Source organism: Mytilus edulis, chromosome 4 (genome assembly GCF_963676685.1).
Source record: "Mytilus edulis chromosome 4, xbMytEdul2.2, whole genome shotgun sequence".
Lineage (NCBI taxonomy): Eukaryota > Metazoa > Mollusca > Bivalvia > Mytilida > Mytilidae > Mytilus > Mytilus edulis.
The window spans coordinates 42,266,344-42,292,369 of record NC_092347.1 but is presented as its reverse complement, the minus strand read 5'-3'; the positions used below and the strand labels follow the sequence as shown (position 1 = coordinate 42,292,369).

The window sequence follows — 26,026 nt, the reverse complement described above, 5'->3', positions numbered from 1 at the left end:
ATTTAAATCATAATAAGCATACTGTTCTATGTGGGGAGCTTGTTATTCAGTGATTGTCGTTTATTGGTGTGGTTCATATCTGTTTATCGTTTTGTTATAGTCATTTTGGGCCTTTTATAGTTTGCTGTTTGGTGTGAGCCAACGCTCCGTGATGAAGACCGTATTATAACCAATAATTGTTAACTTTTAATAAATTATGACTTGGATGGAGAGCTGTCTCATTGGCACTCATATTGCATCTTCTGCTTTATATATATATATACCCAGTTTTATCTTTATTTGATCACAACTTCATGGTGAATTTCTTAGACTGAACACACCGTCACATTTCAATAACGAACAGTACATTTTGGGTCAAAACCGTACTTAATCATGAACAAACATAGTCATCTTTAATAAAAAAAAAAAATACAACAAAACAACTTGTACGTGTATTCAGTTTTCAGTGGATTTGACCATGGAAGTAATATTTAAATTCAATATTACTTCCATGATTTGACTTACTCTACACTTTTACAGTGATACCTTTTAAAAAACCACATAATTCATTGAAGTTGGTGACACTAAAACTTCAACATAAACTATATCCAAAACATTTACAATAAACAGAGACGGACGGATGAACGGACGTAAAGACTTTTAAATATTATGACCATCTCTATCGTCGAACAGGGTAACAAAATCAAAGTCGTGAATTGAGTAACATGTCAGTCTTGAGTCAATCAACATAAACAAAATCTTGAGATTATTAGACATAAAGTATAATGCATAAGTGCAAAAAGTACTTTTTTTTATATTTGTTACAAGAAAACAGGTAAAGCCATAGTATCAAAGTCTACATAAGTTCGATAGTTTCCTCGCTCTTTTGCCAAGTCTGTTTCAAACCGTTCCAATAAACTCTGATATAAAGTGGAGGCTTCCAACGCATTTGTTGGTAAACCAAGTGTCACACGAAATAAACGTAACTTCTTCAGTATTCCTGTCAGGAGTTGATACAAATGCAGTGATGAATATTTCCATGTATTCTAGCCCCATTTCAAAAGAAAACCTGATGCATTTCTCCATTCTGTCACTTTAAAAAGGAGACATTGAAGACCCGTACCATGTGTAAGGTCAAAGAATTTAACGCACTATATTATTTTGTGCGCACAATATATTTAAGTTGTGCGCACAATATATTTAAGTTGTGCGCACACTATATTTAAGTTGTGCGCACAATATATTATTTTGTGCGCACACTATATTATTGTGTGCGCACAATTTATTTAAGTTGTGCGCACAATATAATTTTTTTCTTTGCATGTCCCTAGCAGGGCTCCGTATATAATAGATAGGTAGTAAATGCATCTAGTTGTAATTGTTGGCGAGATGATTTGTTGACAAAAAAGCTTATTTAGCGTAGATTTAGAATTTTTCATAAAGTAAGGGCCCGCTCTTCTCATTCTTCAGTGATTCCACAAGGGCGGATTCAAAAGGGGTAATATTTTTTGTTCCCTATACAATCCCCCCTTTTTGTCCTGGATTAGGAACCCTTTTTTAAAATGGATTGATCCGCCTGCGTTTCCTCTATATTCAACCATTTTTTTTAGAAATAAAACCCTGCTCCCCCTTTAATCTACCTCTGGGCTCTGGGTTATATCTCCAATTGAGGAAGAAAAAGGTACAATAAAGGCCCTAAAACTCGTGATTTTTAGTACGGGTATGGATAGTAAACCCTATATTGAGAGAAACAAGTTACTGTGCATTTCAGGGGCAGTAACCCAACATTGGGTTGTCGGATTTTTCAGAATTAGTGCCGACCTGTTGAATAATTTGACTCCTTATCAATTTTACTATAACTACTTTAGTTTCTGAAATATAAGTCAAAAACTGCATGTTATCCTTATTTTCTAATTTAGCCGAACGCGTGACGGTCACGTTTTTTGGCCACAAAAGAATCAAATTATATACTTTAAGCAAATACCATAAGGACCAATATAACACGTTTACATCAAGAGCAAGTAAAAACAAATGGGGTTTACTATCCATACCCGTACTAAAATTAAAAATCGAGTGATTTTTTAGTACGGGTATGGATAGTAAACCACATATTGACAGAAACAAGTGCCTGTGCTGAAATGTTATTGAATATAGATATATATATAGTAACAGTATCTATCCGTCACTCCAACTGCCCAAGGCGTTTTGAACGCAAATGCTGTGAAACTGTTTGACAAATATCTTTCAAACTTTGATGGTTTGTATGCCATCATATTTAAAATAAACAAGCAGAATAACACAGATGTGGTATGATTGCCAATTAAACAACTCTGCACAAAAGAACAAATGACACAGAAATTAACAGATCTTTATAGGTCACTGTAAAGCCTTCAACAATACGCAAAGCCCATACCGCATTGTCGGCTTTGAAAGACCCCAAAATCACAAATATGAAACAAAACGACAAAACTACATGTATATTAATGTAAAAACAACTGAACGAAAAACAAATGTTTAACACAGCAACAAACGACAACTAAATTACAGGCTCCTAACTTGGTACAGACAAATATATACAAAATGTGGCGGGGTTAAACATGTTAGCGGAATTTCAACCCTACCCTTAATTCGGACAGTGATGTAACAGCATAGCATATGAACGAACTTTATGTCCATTCTCAATTTTATAAAATTGTGTTGAAAAAGGCTAAATACATATAACAAAACACATGGACCTGACATGGTACTTGTACATTCCAACAACAAAAAGTACATATCTGAGAAGACTCGCAGTCAGTGACAGCTAGTTCAAAGCCAATAAAAAAAATCGTGCATCAAGACTAAATTATCAATCACATCCAACATACAATGGATGGATGCAGTGGAAAGACGTCATATAAACAGTTAGAGAAAACCATTACCTTGTTCAACGCCAAGATACATGCGTCGACAGATGGTAGATCCATTAAAGTGCATATGTATATAACAATAGTGTCTAGTCTGCTATTAATTTACGGTAACAAAATCTATATTTATACCAATAACAAAATGTTGTGTCCTAAGTCAACGGATGCCCCATCTGCACTATCATTTCCATGTTAAGTGGACCGTGAAAATGAGGTATAATCTCTAATTTGGCATTAAAAAGATCATATCACAAGGAACATTGGTACTAAGTTTCAAGCTGATTGGACTTCAACTTCATGAAAAACTTCTCGACCATAATCTTTAACCTACCTGGACCAAAAATCTTTAACCTGAAGCGGGACGAACGAATGGACGGACGAACGAACAGACGGACTGACGCACAGACCAGAAAACATAATGGCATAAATGGGACATAAAACCAATATTCAAATACAGAGATGAATTGCTAACATTTAGAATAAGTTTATTTAAAGGGTCAATAAGCTTATATCTATGGAAGAATAAAGTACAAGTTCTAAGTTATTTGTGACGGGTACATCTCTCTAAACAGAGAAACCACGCCCCACCGGTCATTAACAGAGAAATCACGCCCCAACAGTCATTATCAGACGGAAACCACGCCCCAACGGTCATTATCAGACGGAAACCACGCCCCATCGGTCATTATCATGTAAAAGTTCGTTAACGACCGGTTTTCTGGTCCGTTTTTTCTGTTAATGACCGATGGAATTTATTACTGAAGAATAATGAATGTCATGTGACCCCTTTTAATCCAATAAGAGAATCTGATTCTCAACCGATATGAAATAAAAAAAAATTTTTTTTTTTTTTCGCATCAATCGGGTCAATGTATCTGCTGGTTGAAGTTAACTCCCCGAGGTTATTACATGCTACGTAGTCAACATTTCTGCGTTATCATGATATATCACTGATATAAATCACTGTGTCTAAACCACACCGGCAAAATTTGTTCGGACTCGATGGTATCTAACATCGGGCACAATGACGGAACATCAATAGACAGAAGAAAGATAGATTTCTTCTTATTTTCTTATTTTTTTCATGATATCAAAGAATATATATACATATACAACTATTTTCTATTGTGATATGCAATATTTTCTACAACTGTTCTATATTAACGGAGAAATAAGTAAAAATGCATGTCAAAATGACGAATTGAGTGAACCTTGCCTCGAAATTGTTTAATTTCTCGTTAAATTGTTCATTTTGTACGGAAAGAAAGGTACGGGAAGATAGATACTGACCCGAAGATTGCAAATTTAGTTATTATAAGCATCTCAATACTTGTATTTCTGTGTATGGAACGAAAGAAAAGGGTCATGTCAAATTAAAATAAACCGGTTTCGTCAATGTTATTTACTATGCAATCACCCGGTTTCGTCTATATATATATCACCTTTTTTTTTTTTTTTAAACAAACAAATTAATAAAAAGCAGCGTTAACACGGATCTGAACATTTTCTTTCGAGAATTTAAATATATATTTATTGTAAAGTAAACTTCGCGTGTTAAAATCTATTTTAAACGTGCACGTTTGGGCATAGGTTATTATGGTAATACACATTTTTTCCCCAAATGAAAGGTGTATCCCTTATTTCACTTAACTTCAAACTAATTTTAAATTTGTCAAAGAGGGGAATTTTGTATCATAATTGGCAATAAACAGCTGCGCCATGACCGCATGATACGCCCGTCGTCTTATGAGTGAAGTTGTATGCAATAATCAGAAATAGTTTCTGAGATAGGGCGCACCATGTGAAAACCTCTATTTTTAAAAAAAACTCAATAACTCTAAAATAAAAGTTTGAATCATCACCAAAAAGTACAGAGATCTTAACGGATTAATATTAATAAGAAGTGAGTAAAATGTAAACAATAATCATAAATATGTTTTGAGATACATCACAATAAGTGACCCCCCTTTTGTTTTACCAAAAAAAAATCAATCACTATTAAACCAAAATTTTAAACATCACCAAAAAGTAAACAGAAGTTTAAAAGATTTATATAACTAAGAAGTATGTAAAGTTTGATGTAGTTATAATACTTCGTTTTTGAGATATGGCGCGACATGTTAAAAAACCCACATTCCTGTTTCACTTACATTTCCTGTAACTCAAAAAGATTTAATTTGATTTTCACTAAAAGGTTTACAGATCGTTTGACCATTATAAGAAATAACTATGTTAAATTTTAAGAAATAAGATAAGCTGTCCTCAAGTTACGGTGCGAGATGTTTATGCTGGACAGACGGATAGACGGATTGATACACGGACGGACGGACCGAACGACTGATAGATGGAGGAACGGACGGATGAAAGGACGGACGGACGGACAGGTGGGCGGAAAGACGGACAGACGGATGTATACAATAATACGTCCTGTCAAAATTGTAACGGGAGTGTAAAAACGCAAAGAAATGGAAAAAAGACTCGTAATTAAAGGTCAATAAGTTTTATTAGGATGTCGGCCAAGTCGACTTATTTGTATATTTTGTCTTCCTTATCATTTTTGCTATATAACTTTTATATATATTTGAAAAAAAATGTATAGAAATCGAAAAAAAGAACTTGAAATTCGTCACTTATCTCATAAAGTGTATACCGAATTAAAATATTGTAAGAAATAAGAAAACAGGGACATCCGCGAAATCGGATTATGTGAGTTGGATTATGTTTATTATAAACAAGAAAGAAATCGTCAGATCTGTGTACCATACTTGTATATGTTCCAGTCAAACCTTCTAACTTTTGACATATGCAGCTTTATACAAATAGTTCAAAACGCTATGAATTCGAATCACTATGTCTCGCTTGTTTACAAATATCAAGGAGAAGGTTTATAATAAGCATAATCCAACTCACATAATCCGATTTCCCGGGTGTCCCTGTTTTCTCATTTCTTACAATATTTCAATTCGGTATACACTTTATAAGATAAGTGGCGATTCTGGAAGTCGTATAGGTTGCACGCCCCCGACCCCACCGGCTTTGGTTGCCAAAACTATATTGATTCATGTATTTAACGATTTTGTAAAGCAAAAAATAATCAAAATATTGTTCAACTCGACAGTATGTAAAAGCTGTTCGAATAACGTCCACTTTGAAATAAACTGAATCCGTCTGTCCGTATATATTGTCAAATATATTGACCAACGTCAGTGTACGATCATCATAACACAATGGCGACAGTACAGACCCGGTTTTTTTTTTAGTAATGTTAACAAAATAATTATTATTGAATTTTGTCGATGACCTGAGACTATTATACTAATTTGTACATAGCAGTATAGTTACAATTAGTGATAAATAAATTTTATTTTAATGCATGGTAGTTGTAATCCTACATTCATTTTCTATGTCGATTATGCATGCATATACATTTGTCTTAATATCAACGTTTATCCTTTAGAAGATTTATTTTTTAACGATGATAGAAAAGATTACATACATAGAATGATTAGATTACTTATAAAGGTGCCCATCCTTTTGTGCGAGGAAATCACATATCAATTGTGTGTTTCGATTTTTAAGACCGTAAACTTTAATTTCAAGTTTAAACTTGTTCAAAATATTTTCCCATAACTCATATAGAAAACGCATATTTAGAGAGCTTTAACCTCAATCTCCTGTTAAAAAATTTCGGAATGCAAAGTAAAATAAAAATATTTGTGTTCTATGAGAGTAGGAATTCAAGTGTTTGCTTCTTATTTATTTGAATCTGAGACTCATATAAAAAATAAGCCGTTGTCCGGTGAAAGAAGTTGTTTTCCAACGACCCACAAAACTCCTTTTCAACTCTGAAGTTAAATAATCAATTAATTATAATGTAATGCGATTATGAATCTTTTTTTTTTACCAAACCGGGTTATGCATTGTGAAATCTATGACGAAACCGGGTGGTAAACATTGACGAAACCGGCCAGTTCTATTTTGACATGACCCATTTCTTTCGTTCCATACACAGAAATACAAGTATTGAGATGCTCATAATGACTAGTTTTGCAATCTCCGTGTCAGTATCTATCTTCCCGTACCTTTCTTTCCGTACAAAATGAACAATTTAACGAGAAATTAAACAATTTCGAGGCAAGGTTCACTCAATTCGTCATTTTGACATGCATTTTTACTTATTTCTCCGTTAATATAGAACAGTTGTAGAAAATATTGCATATCACAATAGAAAATAGTTGTATATGTATATATATTCTTTGATATCATGAAAAAAAATAAGAAAATAAGAAGAAATCTATCTTTCTTCTGTCTATTGATGTTCCGTCATTGTGACCGATGTTAGATACCATCGAGTCCGAACAAATTTTGTCGGTGTGGTTTAGACACAGTGTAAATGTAAACATAGTCATATTTTTAAATTTACAGTTGGCGTAATTCTGATTTCTTGTAAATCCTAAAGATTTTTTTAACTCAAGCAAAACTATTTACCGTAGTCGTATTTTTGAAAAATCTGTGAAAAATTATTGACCCTCTTCTAATTTATACTTGATTTGGCTATTTAACTTTTTTCTATTCGAGCATCACTGAGAGTCTTATGAAGATGTAACCCGCGTCTGGCATGCAAGATCTTAGGCCTAATACTTTTTTGATAATCTTTTTTTTTTTTTCTTTTTTTATCTTTTTCGTCCCATTATCAAAGTTTTGTACCTTAATCTCTTTCTTTCTTTTTTTGGTCGAAATTATAGTTTTTTAAGAGGTACTCAAACAAAAGTAATGACATAATCTGTTTTTGTAAAAAAAAAAAAAAAGGTATCCACAATATTCTAGTTTATTTGTTAAAAGAGAGACCAATGATAACAAAGAAACATTCACTCTCAATAAAGTCGAAAGCGAGTCGGCGAGCATTGGAAAACTACGAAACGATGACAAGATAAACAGCGGTCCATCAAGGGAAACCAATCCCACAAAAAAAACGCGGTGCTCTCAGGTGCTCCTGAACAGGGATAAATGAAAAAAATCAGACTTCTAGTACAAATGTATGTACACAATACATAATGCTTATAGTTGTAATTATAACATAGTTTACCTACCATCTTTAAATAAATTGGTATTTGTATGTTGTAGATAAAAAACACATCTGTGAACAGACTGTAACACTTAGTTATGTCCAGTAAAGAGGCTACTGCAGACAAAGAGTTTCACCGAAAAAGTTCTTGTCTACGTCAAATGAAAAATCTTACTGGTAAACAACCTTACAAATGTGATGAATGTTGTAAAGAATTTAGTAGCAAAGGCAATTATAATATACACAAGAAAATCCATACTGGCGAAAAACCTTACAAATGTGATATTTGTGGAAAAGGATTTGTCCAAAACAGTAACTGTAAAGTTCACAAGAAAATCCATACTGGCGAAACACCTTACAAATGTGATAAATGTGGAAAAGTATTTGGTCATAAAGGCAATTATAATATACACAAGAAAATCCATACTGGTGGAAAACCTTACAAATGTGATATTTGTGGAAAGGAATTTTGCCAAAAAAATATTTATCAAATTCACATGAGAACACATGCTAGCGAAAAACCTTACAAATGTGATGTATGTGATAAGGAATTTGGTCAGAAAGGCAACTATAATGAACACATGAGAATTCATACTGGGGAAAAACATTTTAAATGTGTTTTTTGTGATCAAGAGTTTCAACGAGAAAGCGCCTGTCGAATTCACATGAGAAAGCATACTGTTGAACAACCTTACAGATGTGATGTTTGTGGAAAACAGTTTCGCAGAAAAGATAATTGTCTAACTCACATGAGAACACATACTGGCGAAAAACCTTACAAATGTGATATTTGTGAAAAAAAGTTTTGTAAAAAAGATAATTGTCTAATTCACATGAGAACACATACTGGTGAAAAACCTTACAAATGTGATGAATGTGGTAAAGAATTTAGTACCAAGAGCAACTATAATGTACACATGCAAAAACATACTGGCGAAAAACCTTACGCATGTTATATTTGTGGAAAAGAATTTGGCCAAAGCAGTTCTTGTCGTACACACATGATAACACATACTGGCGAAAAACATTACAGATGTGATGTATGTGGTAAAGAATTTAGTAGCAAAGGAAATTATAATATACACATGAAAATCCATACTGGCGAAAAACCTTACAAATGTGATATTTGTGGAAAAGGATTTGTCCAAAACAGCAACTGTAAAGTTCACAAGAAAATCCATACTGGCGAAACACCTTACGAGTGTGATAAATGTGGAAAAGTATTTGGTCATAAAGGCAATTATAATATACACAAGAAAATCCATACTGGTGGAAAACCTTACAAATGTGATATTTGTGGAAAGGAATTTTGCCAAAAAAATATTTATCAAATTCACATGAGAACACATGCTAGCGAAAAACCTTACTAATGTGATGTATGTGATAAGGAATTTGGTCAGAAAGGCAACTATAATGAACACATGAGAATTCATACTGGGGAAAATCATTTTAAATGTGTTTTTTGTGATTAAGAGTTTCAACGAGAAAGCGCCTGTTGAATTCACATGAGAAAGCATACTGGTGAACAACCTTACAGATGTGATGTTTGTGGAAAACAGTTTCGCAGAAAAAGTAATTTTCTAACTCACATGAGAACACATACTGGCGAAAAACCTTACAAATGTGATATTTGTGAAAAAAAGTTTTGCAAAAAAGATAATTGTCTAATTCACATGAGAACACATACTGGTGAAAAACCTTACAAATGTGATGAATGTGGTAAAGAATTTAGTACCAAGAGCAACTATAATGTACACATGCAAAAACATACTGGCGAAAAACCTTACGCATGTTATATTTGTGGAAAAGAATTTGGCCAAAGCAGTTCTTGTCGTACACACATGATAAAACATACTGGCGAAAAACCTTACAGATGTGATGTATGTGGTAAAGCATTTGGTCACAAAAGCAATCGTAATAAACACATGAAAATCCATACTTGGAAAGATAAGATGTGATATTTTGAAAAAGAGTTGGCAGAATCAGTAATTGTCTGAGACATACAAAAACATATACTGATAAAAGAAGACCTAAAATGTGACGTATGGGTACAAGCTTTAGTTCCGACGGTTATTATCGTAAAGACATTATAACCCATACTTGTGATGAATAATTGCATGCACATTTACCTGTATCGGTAAATAATTTAGTGAAAAAAGTCACTTTTATAGGCACACGAGAATTCATGAAATTTACAAAAGTGGTGTACATGTATGAAGACAGATTTTGTACTTTTCCAGATAAATATTGCCAAATGGCTTCGAGTGGGATTCCGTCTTTGGGAACGATTCACAATGCGGGGTACTAGCTCTTTATTCACACACAAGTCGGCAGTTCAATACAGTAAACATAAACAAATTGGTAAAGTCCAAATTCATTTGATAAAGTCCAAATATAAAGTATCAGTGTTACAACTTGGTTAATTTAAACCAAAAACGATGTATATGATTGCGATGGAAAATCCGAACGCAGTTCATGTGCTCTCGTTGGCATATCCAAACGGAGTCCTTATATACAAATTTATCTTTCTTTAAATACCAAATAGAAGTTGCTATTGCAACACAGTTTGTAATGGTCATTTCGTCAACAGATTGATTACGTTTATCAAAGAGAGTTACGATAGGTGATCAATCTATCGGTAAATTAAATTAAGTGTGTATTTGATATGACCGTATAAAAGTTGCATAACGAACTTGTAAGATGTTTGGATTAGCTTACAGTTTAAAAGGTTATTGACAAATAGAAATTTATAATCTTACATGTTTCAGATGTAAACAAATATTTCGGACATGTAAATTCATAGCGACTTTCTAGATCATTCTTAGTATTGAATACATTAAATATGCATGCTGTAAACGAAATGTACATAATAGAAATCAATATAGTTAGACAGTTTGAAATATAAAATTGACGGTACCAAAATAATGTGTGACACATGTGTTGAGTGAAGGATTAAGTGACAATAGATACACGAGAAATCATGAATGTTATGATCTTTACAAGTGTGGTATGCGAAAATTCATACATGTGATGACCTTCCGATAACGTTCATATAACACTTGTACTCAATTTTGGTAGGAGTATGTCCTTCGGATACATTCATTTAACACTGATACTAAGTTTTTGTAGGAGAATGTCCTTCCGATAATATTCATATAACACTAGTACAAAGTTTTTGTATGAAATGTCCTTCCGATAACGTTCATATAACTCTGGTACTCAATGTTTGTGGGAATATGTTCTTCCAAAACATTCATTTACTAAGTTTTTGTAGGAGTACGTCCTTCCGATAACGTTCATATAACACTGGTACTAAGTTTTTGTATTAGTATGTCCTTCCGATAACGTTCTAAAAAGACTTGAACTTACTTATTCTTGGGCTAGACCCAAACAAAACGTACATATAGCACTTTTACTGCCTACTAGAGGTATATGGTAGTATCATATGTTTTTTTTTTTAAATTATTTGATGCCGTGGGATTGGGATTTTTAGCTTTAATGTAAACCATGTCCGGTTTTAACTTGTATTTACAGCAAAGATAGCCAGTTTTGTGTTCTGTAATATACTGTAACAGTTTAATTTTACATGTCCGGTAGCATCGTTACTTCTCAAAACATCTTCCGAACAATATCTGGACATCGGTGTCGTGGGCATGTACAATGCCAAACCACACATGAACTTTCTTTAGTCTTCGTAGATCTATTCCAACTTGAAGTCTTTTTGAGTCTACGACAAGCAGAACATGATATTTTGTACCATTGAATATTGAAGCCAGTCATGAAGATCGATTACTTGATTGGTGTTCCGTTAACGTAGCCGCAGAACAAAAACGCGAGAGCTACTTTTGAATATTTCTACAATTTTAAGTAGTTTTCCACTCACAAACACAATAATATTTTCAACATTTATTAAAATATTTTTTTTTTTACATTTTTTTATGTGTTACATTTTTGTTTTTCGTTCAATTTTTGTGCATAAAGAAGGCCGTTAGTTTTCTTGTTTGAATTGTTTTACATTGTCATTTCGGGGCCTTTTATAACTGACTATGCGGTATGGGCTTTGCTCATTGTTGAAGGCCGTACGATGACATATAGTTGATAATTTCTGTGTTATTTTGGTCTCTTGTGCAGAGTTGTCTCATTGACAATCATACCACATCTTCTTTTTTATATTTATATGAGTATATTAAATAAACATGTTTATACCAAGCTAAGTCAGTTTATATCTTGTTTTTCGTCTGACTATACAAAAGGCGAGGAGAGCTACTTTGATAGATCAGGTTGACTGATAAGCTGTCTATATAAAGTAATGGGACAATGCATGGCATGGAGACATCACCAAATCACCGTATGCAATACTCAAAAAGACATCCAGAGCTTACCATATAGTCATCAACTACCCACCAACAGGCTGTGAGCTTTGGTTGGCTCTTAACTTAAATCCAAGAGCACAGCAAAATGTCAAAATATTCTATTCAAACTGGGTGACCTGTGAGAAAAACATTGAAATTTTCCAAAGAAATACACACACCCCTCAACTTTTAATAAGGAGATTTGGTATTAATGCAAATGAGTCAACTATCCACAGGGGCTTGTTTAGTATAGGATAGCGATCGCCATTGACAGTAAAACCTCGTCTGACCCACTAAACAAGCCCCTGTGAACTATCCCACAAAGTTCAAATGTAGAGGATGTGAGCAATTATATAAAGGCAACCATATAATCTTCAACAATGAAAAAAAACATACGGTATTATCGGCTACAATAGCCTATTTTAAAACAACATGAATTACGAAAAACACATATTAAAGACATCAACAAATGACAACCACTGAACTACATGCTCCTGAGTTGGAGCAGGCACATGCAATATATTGTGGCGTTTAACATGCTTGTAAACAGCTGGGACAGTTTTGTTACAGCACAGCATAAGAACAAACTATACAAATCATAAAATATTCCGAATCTTTTCACTAATTCAATATGATCTCTTATATATGGAGAAAGAATTAAAAAAACTAACAATTCCAGGATTTTATTGTGAGCCTGTGCATGTATGGCGACACATGTCACCATCCTTATATATTTTTTAGATAAATTGCTTCAAAGTTGACCGATATGCATAGAATTTGGCAGAAAAAGGATGACATTACTTAATATAGAGTAACGTTTTTTTTTTATTTCCCCTGTCTGGTTTCGTAAATTTCCTATCAATTCTAACTGATTTAGTTTTATTTCCAACTAACAGGGTGGATCTGAGATTCAGCTTTCAAAATTTCATTGGATGAACAGTGATTTTCAAGTACAATTTGAATTGATTGATTTGAGGTTGCAAAATGTCCGGTGGCAAATATTTCAGGCATGTTCAGGACCATACAATACATTTTGAAATTATTGTGTCAAAAAAAACACACATTTATAGATCTAATGCAGCCATCAAAAAGGTTACAAAAAACATCCCATCAGTTGTAAAAGTGAAAGATAAAATAATACATGTTTTAATGTAGTATATTCTCTGTATATGATGTAAACGTTTGGGTAGTGTGCATAGTTGCAGACAAACCTTGCAAATTGTATGTATTAAATTTAAGTTCAATTAACAGTCACTAATACATTTCACATGATAATTGTCGAACACTTTGATATAAGCATAAAGAAATTTGTTGTCCTCTCATGCACCACCACTTTTCTCCTGCATCACCACTAGTTCTCATGCATCACCACTAACTTCAAAGAATGATTGAGAGAAAACGGATAGAGTCTGACACTTGATATGACATGGTAGTGATACCTTGCTGGTAAACTTTCTACAACAGTGAAATTGGTAAGATAAGATTAGATTAACATTGATTTCTGGACAATTGTTTGACTTTTTTTCTTGTATTTCCATTGACATGTTTGTAGGGGAAAACGTCTTACGTTGTCAGTTTTGTGTTTACATGCAAGCAATGAATACCAACGTATAGAAAAATGAATTTGCCACAGAATAGCATTCTCTGATTTTTAAAATAAATTGAATAAGGGGTCTTAATTTACGTACTTACCTCTAATTGATCTAAAATTTATCTCTCTCATTCAGCACCGGGTGTCTCTCTCATTAATTTCTTTGCATCACATTTGGTGTTGAATGAGAGAGATTGGTAGGCGTGAATTTGGGAACACTCTCTATTTTTTCCAAAAATATTTCATACTTTAAAATTATATGACTGAAAAGAGGAAACTTCGAGGCATCCTATGATATATTTTTCTTTAAATTTAGTTGAATATTTAGTTCAAAAATATATAATGAAAAGTTCAGTTTTTGAACCCCAAAAATTTGATGTAAATTTCCGTTAGTGGGGTCACGTCAGTAAAACTAAAATCACACTGTAAATATTCTCACCTGCATAAATTTTATATGGTTACAAAGCCAATATTAAGAGCTTTATCCAGGTTAAATTTCATAATAGTAGTGTGGAATTTAACAGGTAAACTAACCAGTTAAAGTTACGCAATTTTCTTGATTTCTAGTATTCCGCCGCTCGTTAATCATCGATAACTTCAATTGTTTATTGGAAGGTTTCTTGACATTTTTACGACCTCTTTTCACAAGAAAACTACCCCTCATGCCTTTATTATTTTTCTAAAATTAGGATTTTATTGTTATGCGAAAGAAAATTTAATCTTGCAAATCAGTAATAAATCAGCTTCCCTGCATAATTTTTAGAATAATTTTATGTGGAGTAAATCAAAAGTTATAGGTGAAAGTTTGAGACACGACGTAGAAAATTTACTGTTGTATCATAGAAATACTGAGAGATTCAAATCCCAATCGTTTTATATTGATCCCAGTTAAAATCAAATACTTAAAATATGCAGAATCCACATAGAGCCACAGATTAAAATGTCTTTAACAATTTTAAATAAAATGTAAAACAGTCAATAAATTTTAAACATGACTTAAAATGAAAACAAATTCATGCAATGAGAGAAATAGAAGGAAACATAATGAATATAGAATCAATATAAACATGCTCATATCAAATAAGAAATATAAATTACTTAAAATAATTATCAGCCATCATTGAACTTACGTACTATGGGGTTCATGGAAGTAGGAAATTTAATTTCAATGTTACAATAGACATATAATTTACATTTAAATATATTAAGTTCAAATCTGTATTTTGCCTTAAACGCATGATACTATTTACAAGATTTACAGATCCAATACGTTTGTTTGGGCACAGATTTCAGATGGACACATTTGCAGATGGTGCCACTCTAGACAGCAATCACATGCCAGAGTTTCCTTAACACCAAGTTTTTGTTTACAAGCAAAACAATCCCATTCATGATGCTCCTTATTCTGAATCATCAATTCTTTTAACAATAACCAGCCATCGTCAGTTAAGATGTTTGCGTATTCTTAGTGTGTTTGGCATTTTCATCTAAAATTTTGTAGGATACATGTCCATATAGTCACTAAACATCAGGCTAGTCTATCAATTGAATGATTTTATATTTCGACATAATGATTTTTTTTGGTCAAAGTCAATGCACCATTCACGGGATTTATTCGTATCCGTTTCATCTATATGGCAGTTCGTACTAGGAGCCCTGGGACTCGCCGTACGAATTGTTCGTACGGGGAGCCACTTGCATGAAAAAATTGACATGAATTCGAGTAATCAGTAAATCTGAACATAGATAATAAATCTATGATCTGAAGTTTTTTTTATGATTTTACTGTTTCTTGTAACATCAACGAGAACTTACAATCTCCACGTAGGACATACCAAGTACGCTTTTGCTGGGTTTTTTTACAATAATTGTGCAGTATATAGTCAAATTTAATAAAAAAAAAAAATGAAAACCAAAATAAGACAACAAAAACTTTTAAAATGTCTGACCTGTAACGTATCCTTTCTGGGGGTGTTGTTGTTCTGTAAATTCCTCCACTGGCTGGAGAAACACTGCATAAAATTTGGCAACTATCTATTAAAATCTAAAACTGAGAATGTAGGGCAAGCAGGATGATCCCTACTAGAGTCTCATTTAATACCAAAATGTCTATAGTTCACAGAATATGATCATCTTAGTTCACTTAAAATGGATGTTCAGTATTTTGCTACGGGTAACGTGAAGTGCATAGCAAAGTCCTCTACTGATTTCTTCAGGGGTGTTAATTACGGTGTCCTTTAGGAGTCATTATATGTAACACGCTTGTTGTTTAAATGCGTATGAATTTTTGACATTTCAATTTTCATTTTTGCGTCCGATGACCCTAAAAATCCATAAATGTAATGTACACTTCATTAGATTTAAACAAATATATTGCGAGCCTTCTTTTGAACTGCATGATTTTGAATTTTGTTTCTCTTACCCCTTTTGGGTCAATACCAAGGATTCTGAAACGGGGATTACATATGAAGAAAGCCTTCTCATTTTCCTAGTAACTTTTAGCAATACCATTTTTTTAGAACGCGACAAAAGTCTTAACTGGTTTATTTTTCAGATCTCAAAAATATATTTTCTTTTAAATTTTACATGTTACTATCTATTGAAAATGGACAGTCATATAGGATACTTAAAAATACTTTGTCGTCGCCGTTGTCTGGACAAATAAGTTTTTTTTTTCAAGAATCTGAATGACACCCCCCCCCCCCTTCTTTCCGGCACTTTTAATCTTAAAAAAAGATAAATGAAAATATAACAACAGCAAATAAGCAAATAAATCAAATAAATAAAAACAAAACGAAAAAACAAAATCTAAGCAAAATACAACAAAAAACAAACACACAGTGCCCAGTCCCCTCTCTTTGCTTTCAAAGTAAGTCCCTTATAGAACTGAAATTAAAAAAAAATGATTTACTATAGAAATGAAAGATTGTTTGAGATGTGTTGTATTAAGTCCTACCAGGGGGAAAAGGGAGGGGGTCAGTGCGCATTAAATAGAAAATAAAACTGCTTCACGGCGCACGATTTATAGTGCTATGTCTTGCATGGAGTGTTCTTGATCATTTGCACGAAACACAATGAATAAGGACCGTCATTCAATAAATCGCGTGAAATGAAAAAGGCCAACTAGTCGCGCGAAAATAATCTTTACCACCCCCTATCAACTATATAAAAGAAATAACATGTAAGAATAACTCTCTTGAGTATCTACTTGGGGTCGGAGGTTCACAATGTTCATTCATGGTAATTGTATGCCTCTTTTTCTTATGATACACTAGATACCCGGTAAACATGCGATGCGATCGGTAAAGCGGGTTGTTTACTTCAAGATCTAGAGTTTGGCAGTATGAGGTTGGATTCATTTGTATTTATTTGTTATTCGTCATGGTATATTTCTAGAAATTTCGCTACTTTTGACTAACATTAACTTCGATATTTTTTTGGTAGGGGTGTGCCATTTTTGCCTCAAAAAACGTACCCATTTTAATATAACATTCACTGAAATTCAGTACCTATAGTTATATAAATATTTAAGAAAGAATGACCTATACTTATATACAATATTTAAAATATGACGTCAAAACGTTATTGAAGATCAAGCCAGGAGACAAATTTCCGGGGTTCATTTGGGAACTTATTTGAAAGGTGAACTTTCAAATGAATTGATTAAATTTAATATAATAATTGACCATTAATAATGTAAGATTCTCAATAGCATATTTATATATCAAACTCTGACCCTGTATACTTGATTGTTGTTTTTCGTTTATTTTTTCTATGTATTTCATGTTTTAGATAGTATTATGTATTTGTATTTGTTTTGTTATCTTGTGATTATCATTGGACTGTAATTGTCTATGTTCTTTATGTTGTGAACTTGTTTGTTTTGCGTTGACCCTCTTTTGGGTGTATGATGCAATAAAATTATTCTTATTCTTATTCTTATTCTTATATGATATGTAGATCATACCCCAAATCAATATACAGTTATCCAACGTAAATGCATTATTTATCCCGTAACAATAATAATACTGTGACCTATAGACATGGTGTCAGAGTCAATCTATCACAGTCAGATGATTTATCATGTAACAATAATGATACCTTGACCAATAGAAATGGCGTCAGAGTAAATCTATCACAGTCAGATGATTTATCCTGTACCACTAGTGATACTGTGGCCAATAGACATAGTGTCAGAGTCAATCCATCACAGTCAGATGATTTATCCTGTAACAATAATGATACTGTCACCTATAGATATGATGTCAGAGTCAATCTATCACAGTCAGATGATTTATCCTGTAACAATAATGATAATGTGACCTATAGACATAGTGTCAGAATCAATCTATCACAGTCAGATGATTTATCCTATAACAATAATGATACTGTGACCTGTAGACATAGTGTCAGAATCAATCTATCACAGTCCGATGATTTATCCTGTAACAATAATGATACCTTGACCAATAGAAATGGTGTCAGAGTCAATCTATCACAGTCAGATGATTTATCCCGTAATAATAATGACACTGTGACCTATAGACATGGTGTCAGAGTCGATCTATCAGTCAGATTATTTATCCCGTAACAATAATGATACTGTGACCTATAGACATGGTGTCAGAGTTAATCCATCACAGTCAGCTGATTTATTCTATAACAATAATCATACCTTGACCAATAGAAATGGCGTCAGAGTAAATATGTCACGGTCAGATGATTTATCCTGTACCACTAGTGGTATTTTGGCCAATAGACATAGTGTCAGAGTCAATCTATCACAGTCAGATGATTTATCCCGTAACAATAATGATACTGTGACCTATAAACATGGTGTCAGAGTCAATCTATCACTGTCAGATGATTTATCCCGTAATAATAATGATACTGTGACCTATAGACATTGTGTCAGAGTCAATCTATCACAGTCAGATTATTTATCCCGTAACAATAATGATACTCTGACCTATGGACATAGTGTCAGAGTCAATCTATCACAGTCATGATTTATCCCGTAATAATAACGATACTGTGACCTATAGACATGGTGTCAGAGTCAATCTATCACAGTCAGATTATTTATCCCGTAACAATAATGATACTGTGACCTATAGACATGGTGTCAGAGTCAATCTATCACAGTCAGATGATTTATCCTGTAACATTAATGATACTGTGACCTATAGACATAGTGTCAGAATCAATCTATCACAGTCAGATGATTTATCCTGTAACAATAATGATACTTTGACCTATAGACATAGTGTCAGAGTCAATCTTTCACAGTCAGATGATTTATCCTGTAACAAAAATGGTACTGTGGCCTATAGACACGGTGTCATAGTCAATCTATCACCATCAGATGATTTATCCTGTAACAAAAATGGCACTGTGGCCTATACACGTGGTGTCAGAGTCAATCTATCACAGTCAGGTGATTTATTCTGTAGCAATAATGGTACTGTGACCTATAGACATAGTGTCAGAGTCAATTTATCACAGACAGATGATTAATCCCGTAATAATAATGATACTGTGACCTATAGACATGGTGTAAGAGTCAATCTATCACAGTCAGATGATTTATCCCGTAACAATAATGATACTGTGACCTATAGACATGGTGTCAGAGTCAATCTATCACAGTCCGATGAATTATCCTGTAACAATAATGATACCTTGACCAAAAGAAATGGCGTCAGAGTAAACATATCACAATACTGTGAGCTATAGACATAATGTCAGAATCAATCTATCACAGCCAGATGATTTATCCTGTAACAATAAGGATAATGTGACCTATAGACATAGTGTCAGAGTCAATCTATAACAGTCAGATGATTTATCCTGTAACAATAAGATCCTTTGACGTATAGACATAGTGTCAGAGTCCATCTATCACAGTCAGATGATTTATCCTGTAACAAAAATGGTACTTTGGCCTATAGACATCGTGCCATAGTCAATCTATCACAGTCAGATGATATATCCTGTAACAAAAATGGCACTGTGGCCTATAGACGTGGTGTCAGAGTCAATCTATCACTGTCAGGTGATTTATCCCGTAATAATAATGATACTGTGACCTATAGACATGGTGTCAGAGTCAATCTATCACAGTCAGATGATTTATCTTGTAACAATAATGATACCTTGACCAATAGAAAATGGCGTCAGAGTAAATCTATCACAGTCAGATGATTTATCCTGTACCACTAGTGGTACTGTGGCCAATAGACATAGTGTCAGAGTCATCCCATCACAGTCAGATGATTTATCCTGTAACAATAATGATACTGTCACCTATAAACATGATGTCAGAGTCAATCTATCACAGTCAGATGATTTATCCTGTAACAATAATGATACTGTCACCTATAGACATTATGTCAGAGTCAATCTATCACAGTCAGATGATTTATCCTGTAACAATAATGATAATGTGACCTATAGACATAGTGTCAGAATCAATCTATCACAGTCAGATGATTTATCCTATAACAATAATGATACTGTGACCTGTAGACATAGTGTCAGAATCAATCTATCACAGTCAGATGATTTATCCTGTAACTATAATGATACTTTGACCTATAGACATAGTGTCAGAGTCAATCTATCACAGTCAGATGATTTATCCCGTAATAATAATGACACTGTGACCTATAGACATGATGTCGATCTATCAGTCAGATTATTTATCCCGTAACAATAATGATACTGTGACCTATAGACATGGTGTCAGAGTCAATCTATCACAGTCAGATGATTTATCCTATAACAATAATGATACCTTGACCAATAGAAATGGCGTCAGAGTAAATATGTCACAGTCAGATGACTTATCCTGTACCACTAGTGGTACTTTGGCCAATAGACATAGTGTCAGAGTCAATCTATCACAGTCAGATGATTTATCCCGTAACAATAATGATACTGTGACCTATAAACATGGTGTCAGAGTCAATCTATCACTGTCAGATGATTTATCCCGTAATAATAATGATACTGTGACCAATAGACATTGTGTCAGAGTCAATCTATCACAGTCAGATTATTTATTCCGTAACAATAATGATACTCTGACCTATGGACATGTTGTCAGAGTCAATCTATCACAGTCAGATGATTTATCCTGTAACAATAATGATACCTTGACCAATAGAAATGGCGTCAGAGTAAATCTATCACAGTCAGATGATTTATCCTGTACCACTTGTTGTACTATGGCCAATAGACACAGTGTCAGAGTCAATCTATCACAGTCATATGATTTATCTTGTAACAATAATGATTCTGTCACCTATAGACATGATGTCAGAAATAATCTATCACAGTCAGATGATTTATACTATAACAATAATGATACTGTGACCAATAGAAATGGTGTCAGAGTCAATCTATCACAGTCAGATTATTTATCCCGTAACAATAATGATACTGTGACCTATAGACATGGTGTCAGAGTCAATCTATCACAGTCAGATGATTTATCCTGTAACAATAATGATACTGTGACCTATAGACATAGTGTCAGAATCAATCTATCACAGTCAGATGATTTATTCTGTGACAAAAATGATACTGTGACCTATAGACATGGTGTCAGAGTCAATCTATCACAGTCAGATGATTTATCCTGTAACAATAATGATACTGTGACCTATAGACATAGTGTCAGAATCAATCTATCACAGTCAGATGATTTATCCTGTGACAAAAATGATACTTTGACCTATAGACATAGTGTCAGAGTCAATCTATCACAGTCAGATGATTTATCCTGTAACAAAAATGGTACTGTGGCCTATAGACATGGTGTCATAGTCAATCTATCACCATCAGATGATTTATCATGTAACAAAAATGACACTGTGGCCTATACACGTGGTGTCAGAGTCAATCTATCACAGTCAGGTGATTTATTCTGTAGCAATAATGGTACTGTGGCCTATAGACATAGTTTCAGAGTCAATTTATCACAGACAGATGATTAATCCCGTAATAATAATGATACTGTGACCTATAGACATGGTGTAAGAGTCAATCTATCACAGTCAGATGATCTATCCCCTAACAATAATGATACTGTGACCTATAGACATGGTGTCAGAGTCAATCTATCACAGTCCGATGAATTATCCTGTAACAATAATGATACCTTGACCAAAAGAAATGGCGTCATAGTAAGCATATCACAATACTGTGAGCTATAGACATAGTGTCAGAATCAATCTATCACAGCCAGATGATTTATCCTGTAACAATAAGGATAATGTGACCTATAGACATAGTGTCAGAGTCAATCTATAACAGTCAGATGATTTATCCTGTAACAATAAGATACTTTGACGTATAGACATAGTGTCAGAGTCCATCTATCACAGTCAGATGATTTATCCTGTACGAAAATGGTACCGTGGCCTATAGACATCGTGCCATAGTCAATCTATTACAGTCAGATTATTTATCCTGTAACAAAAATGGCACTGTGGCCTATAGACGTGGTGTCAGAGTCAATCTATCACTGTCAGGTGATTTATCCCGTAATAATAATGATACTGTGACCTATAGACATGGTGTCAGAGTGAATCTATCACAGTCAGATTATTTATCGCGTAACAATAATGATACTGTGACCTATAGACATGGTGTCAGAGTCAATCTATCACAGTCAGATGATTTATCCTGTAACAATAATGATACCTTGACCAATAGAAAATGGCGTCAGAGTAAATCAATCACAGTCAGATGATTTATCCTGTACCACTAGTGGTACTGTGGCCAATAGACATAGTGTCAGAGTCATCCCATCACAGTCAGATGATTTATCCTGTAACAATAATGATACTGTCACCTATAAACATGATGTAAGAGTCAATCTATCACAGTCAGATGATTTATCCCGTAACAATAATGATACTGTGACCTATAGACATGGTGTCAGAGTCAATCTATCACAGTCAGATGATTTTTCCTGTAACAATAATGATACCTTGACCTAAAGAAATGGCGTCAGAGTAAATCTATCACAGTCAGATGATTTATCCTGTACCACTAGTGGTACTGTGGCCAATAGACATAGTGTCAGAGTCAATCTATCACAGTCAGATGATTTATCCTGTAGCAATAATGATATTGTGGCCTATAGACATAGTGTCAGAGTCAATCTATCACAGTCTGGTGATTTATCCTGTAACAAAAATGGTACTGTGGCCTATAGACATGGTGTCATAGTCAATCTATCACAGTCAGATGATTTATCCTGTAACAATAATGATACTGTGGCCTATAGACATAGTGTCAGAGTCAATCTATCACAGTCAGATGATTTATCCTGTAACAAAAATGGTACTGTGGCCTATAGACATGGTGTCATAGTCAATCTATCACAGTCAGATGATTTATCCTGTAACAAAAATGGCACTGTGGCCTACAGACGTGGTGTCAGAGTCAATCTATCACAATCAGGTGATTTATCCTGTAGCAATAATGCTACTGTGGCCTATAGACATAGTGTCAGTGTCAATTTATCACAGTCAGATGATTTATCCTGTAATAATAATGATACTGTGACCTATAGACATGGTTTAAGAGTCAATCTATGACAGTCAGATGATTTATCCCGTAACAATAATGATACTGTGACCTATAAACATGGTGTCAGAGTCAATCTATCACTGTCAGATGATTTATCCCGTAATAATAATGATACTCTGACCTATAGACATGGTGTCAGAGTCAATCTATCACAGTCAGATTATTTATCCCGTAACAATAATGATACTCTGACCTATGGACGTGGTGTCAGAGTCAATCTATCACAGTCAGATGATTTATCCTGTAACAATAATGATACCTTGACCAATAGAAATGGCGTCAGAGTAAATCTATCACATTCAGATGATTTATCCTGTACCACTAGTGGTACTGTGGCCAATAGACATAGTGTCAGAGTCAATCTATCACAGTCATATGATTTATCCTGTAACAATAATGATACTGTCACCTATAGACATGATGTCAGAGACAATCTATCACAGTCAGATGATTTATCCTGTAACAATAATGATACTGTGGCCTATAGACATAGTGTCAGAGTCAATCTATCACAGTCAGATTATTTATCGCGTAACAATAATGATACTGTGACCTATAGACATGGTGTCAGAGTCAATCTATCACAGTCAGATGATTTATCCTGTAACAATAATGATACCTTGACCAATGGAAAATGGCGTCAGAGTAAACCAATCACAGTCAGATGATTTATCCTGTACCACTAGTGGTACTGTGGCCAATATACATAGTGTCAGAGTCATCCCATCACAGTCAGATGATTTATCCTGTAACAATAATGATACTGTCACCTATAAACATGATGTAAGAGTCAATCTATCACAGTCAGATGATTGATCCCGTAACAATAATGATACTGTGACCTATAGACATGGTGTCAGAGTCAATCTATCACAGTCAGATGATTTTTCCTGTAACAATAATGATACCTTGACCTAAAGAAATGGCGTCAGAGTAAATCTATCACAGTCAGATGATTTATCCTGTACCACTAGTGGTACTGTGGCCAATAGACATAGTGTCAGAGTCAATCTATCACAATCTGGTGATTTATCCTGTAACAAAAATGGCACTGTGGCCTACAGACGTGGTGTCAGAGTCAATCTATCACAATCAGGTGATTTATCCTGTAGCAATAATGCTACTGTGGCCTATAGACATAGTGTCAGTGTCAATTTATCACAGTCAGATGATTTATCCTGTAATAATAATGACACTGTGACCTATAGACATGGTGTCGTTCTATCAGTCAGATTATTTATCCCGTAACAATAATGATACTGTGACCTATAGACATGGTGTCAGAGTCAATCTATCACAGTCAGATGATTTATCCTATAACAATAATGATACCTTGACCAATAGAAATGGCGTCAGAGTAAATATGTCACAGTCAGATGACTTATCCTGTACCACTAGTGGTACTTTGGCCAATAGACATAGTGTCAGAGTCAATCTATCACAGTCAGATGATTTATCCCGTAACAATAATGATACTGTGACCTATAAACATGGTGTCAGAGTCAATCTATCACTGTCAGATGATTTATCCCGTAATAATAATGATACTGTGACCAATAGACATTGTGTCAGAGTCAATCTATCACAGTCAGATTATTTATTCCGTAACAATAATGATACTCTGACCTATGGACATGTTGTCAGAGTCAATCTATCACAGTCAGATGATTTATCCTGTAACAATAATGATACCTTGACCAATAGAAATGGCGTCAGAGTAAATCTATCACAGTCAGATGATTTATCCTGTACCACTTGTTGTACTATGGCCAATAGACACAGTGTCAGAGTCAATCTATCACAGTCATATGATTTATCTTGTAACAATAATGATTCTGTCACCTATAGACATGATGTCAGAAATAATCTATCACAGTCAGATGATTTATACTATAACAATAATGATACTGTGACCAATAGAAATGGTGTCAGAGTCAATCTATCACAGTCAGATTATTTATCCCGTAACAATAATGATACTGTGACCTATAGACATGGTGTCAGAGTCAATCTATCACAGTCAGATGATTTATCCTGTAACAATAATGATACTGTGACCTATAGACATAGTGTCAGAATCAATCTATCACAGTCAGATGATTTATTCTGTGACAAAAATGATACTGTGACCTATAGACATGGTGTCAGAGTCAATCTATCACAGTCAGATGATTTATCCTGTAACAATAATGATACTGTGACCTATAGACATAGTGTCAGAATCAATCTATCACAGTCAGATGATTTATCCTGTGACAAAAATGATACTTTGACCTATAGACATAGTGTCAGAGTCAATCTATCACAGTCAGATGATTTATCCTGTAACAATAATGATACTGTGACCTATAGACATAGTGTCAGAATCAATCTATCACAGTCAGATGATTTATCCTGTGACAAAAATGATACTTTGACCTATAGACATAGTGTCAGAGTCAATCTATCACAGTCAGATGATTTATCCTGTAACAAAAATGGTACTGTGGCCTATAGACATGGTGTCATAGTCAATCTATCACCATCAGAT

General features: G+C 34.0%; 1 protein-coding gene across 1 annotated transcript; it reads left to right on the top strand.

Moving 5' to 3' along the window:
- Positions 1-7,946: 7,946 nt before the first annotated feature.
- LOC139519699 (zinc finger protein 227-like) lies at positions 7,947-9,354 on the top strand. Its single transcript, XM_071311922.1, has one exon. The coding sequence runs from the start codon at positions 8,049-8,051 to the stop codon at positions 9,318-9,320; it is 1,272 nt and encodes a 423-aa protein (XP_071168023.1). The 5' UTR covers positions 7,947-8,048; the 3' UTR covers positions 9,321-9,354.
- Positions 9,355-26,026: the final 16,672 nt, after the last annotated feature.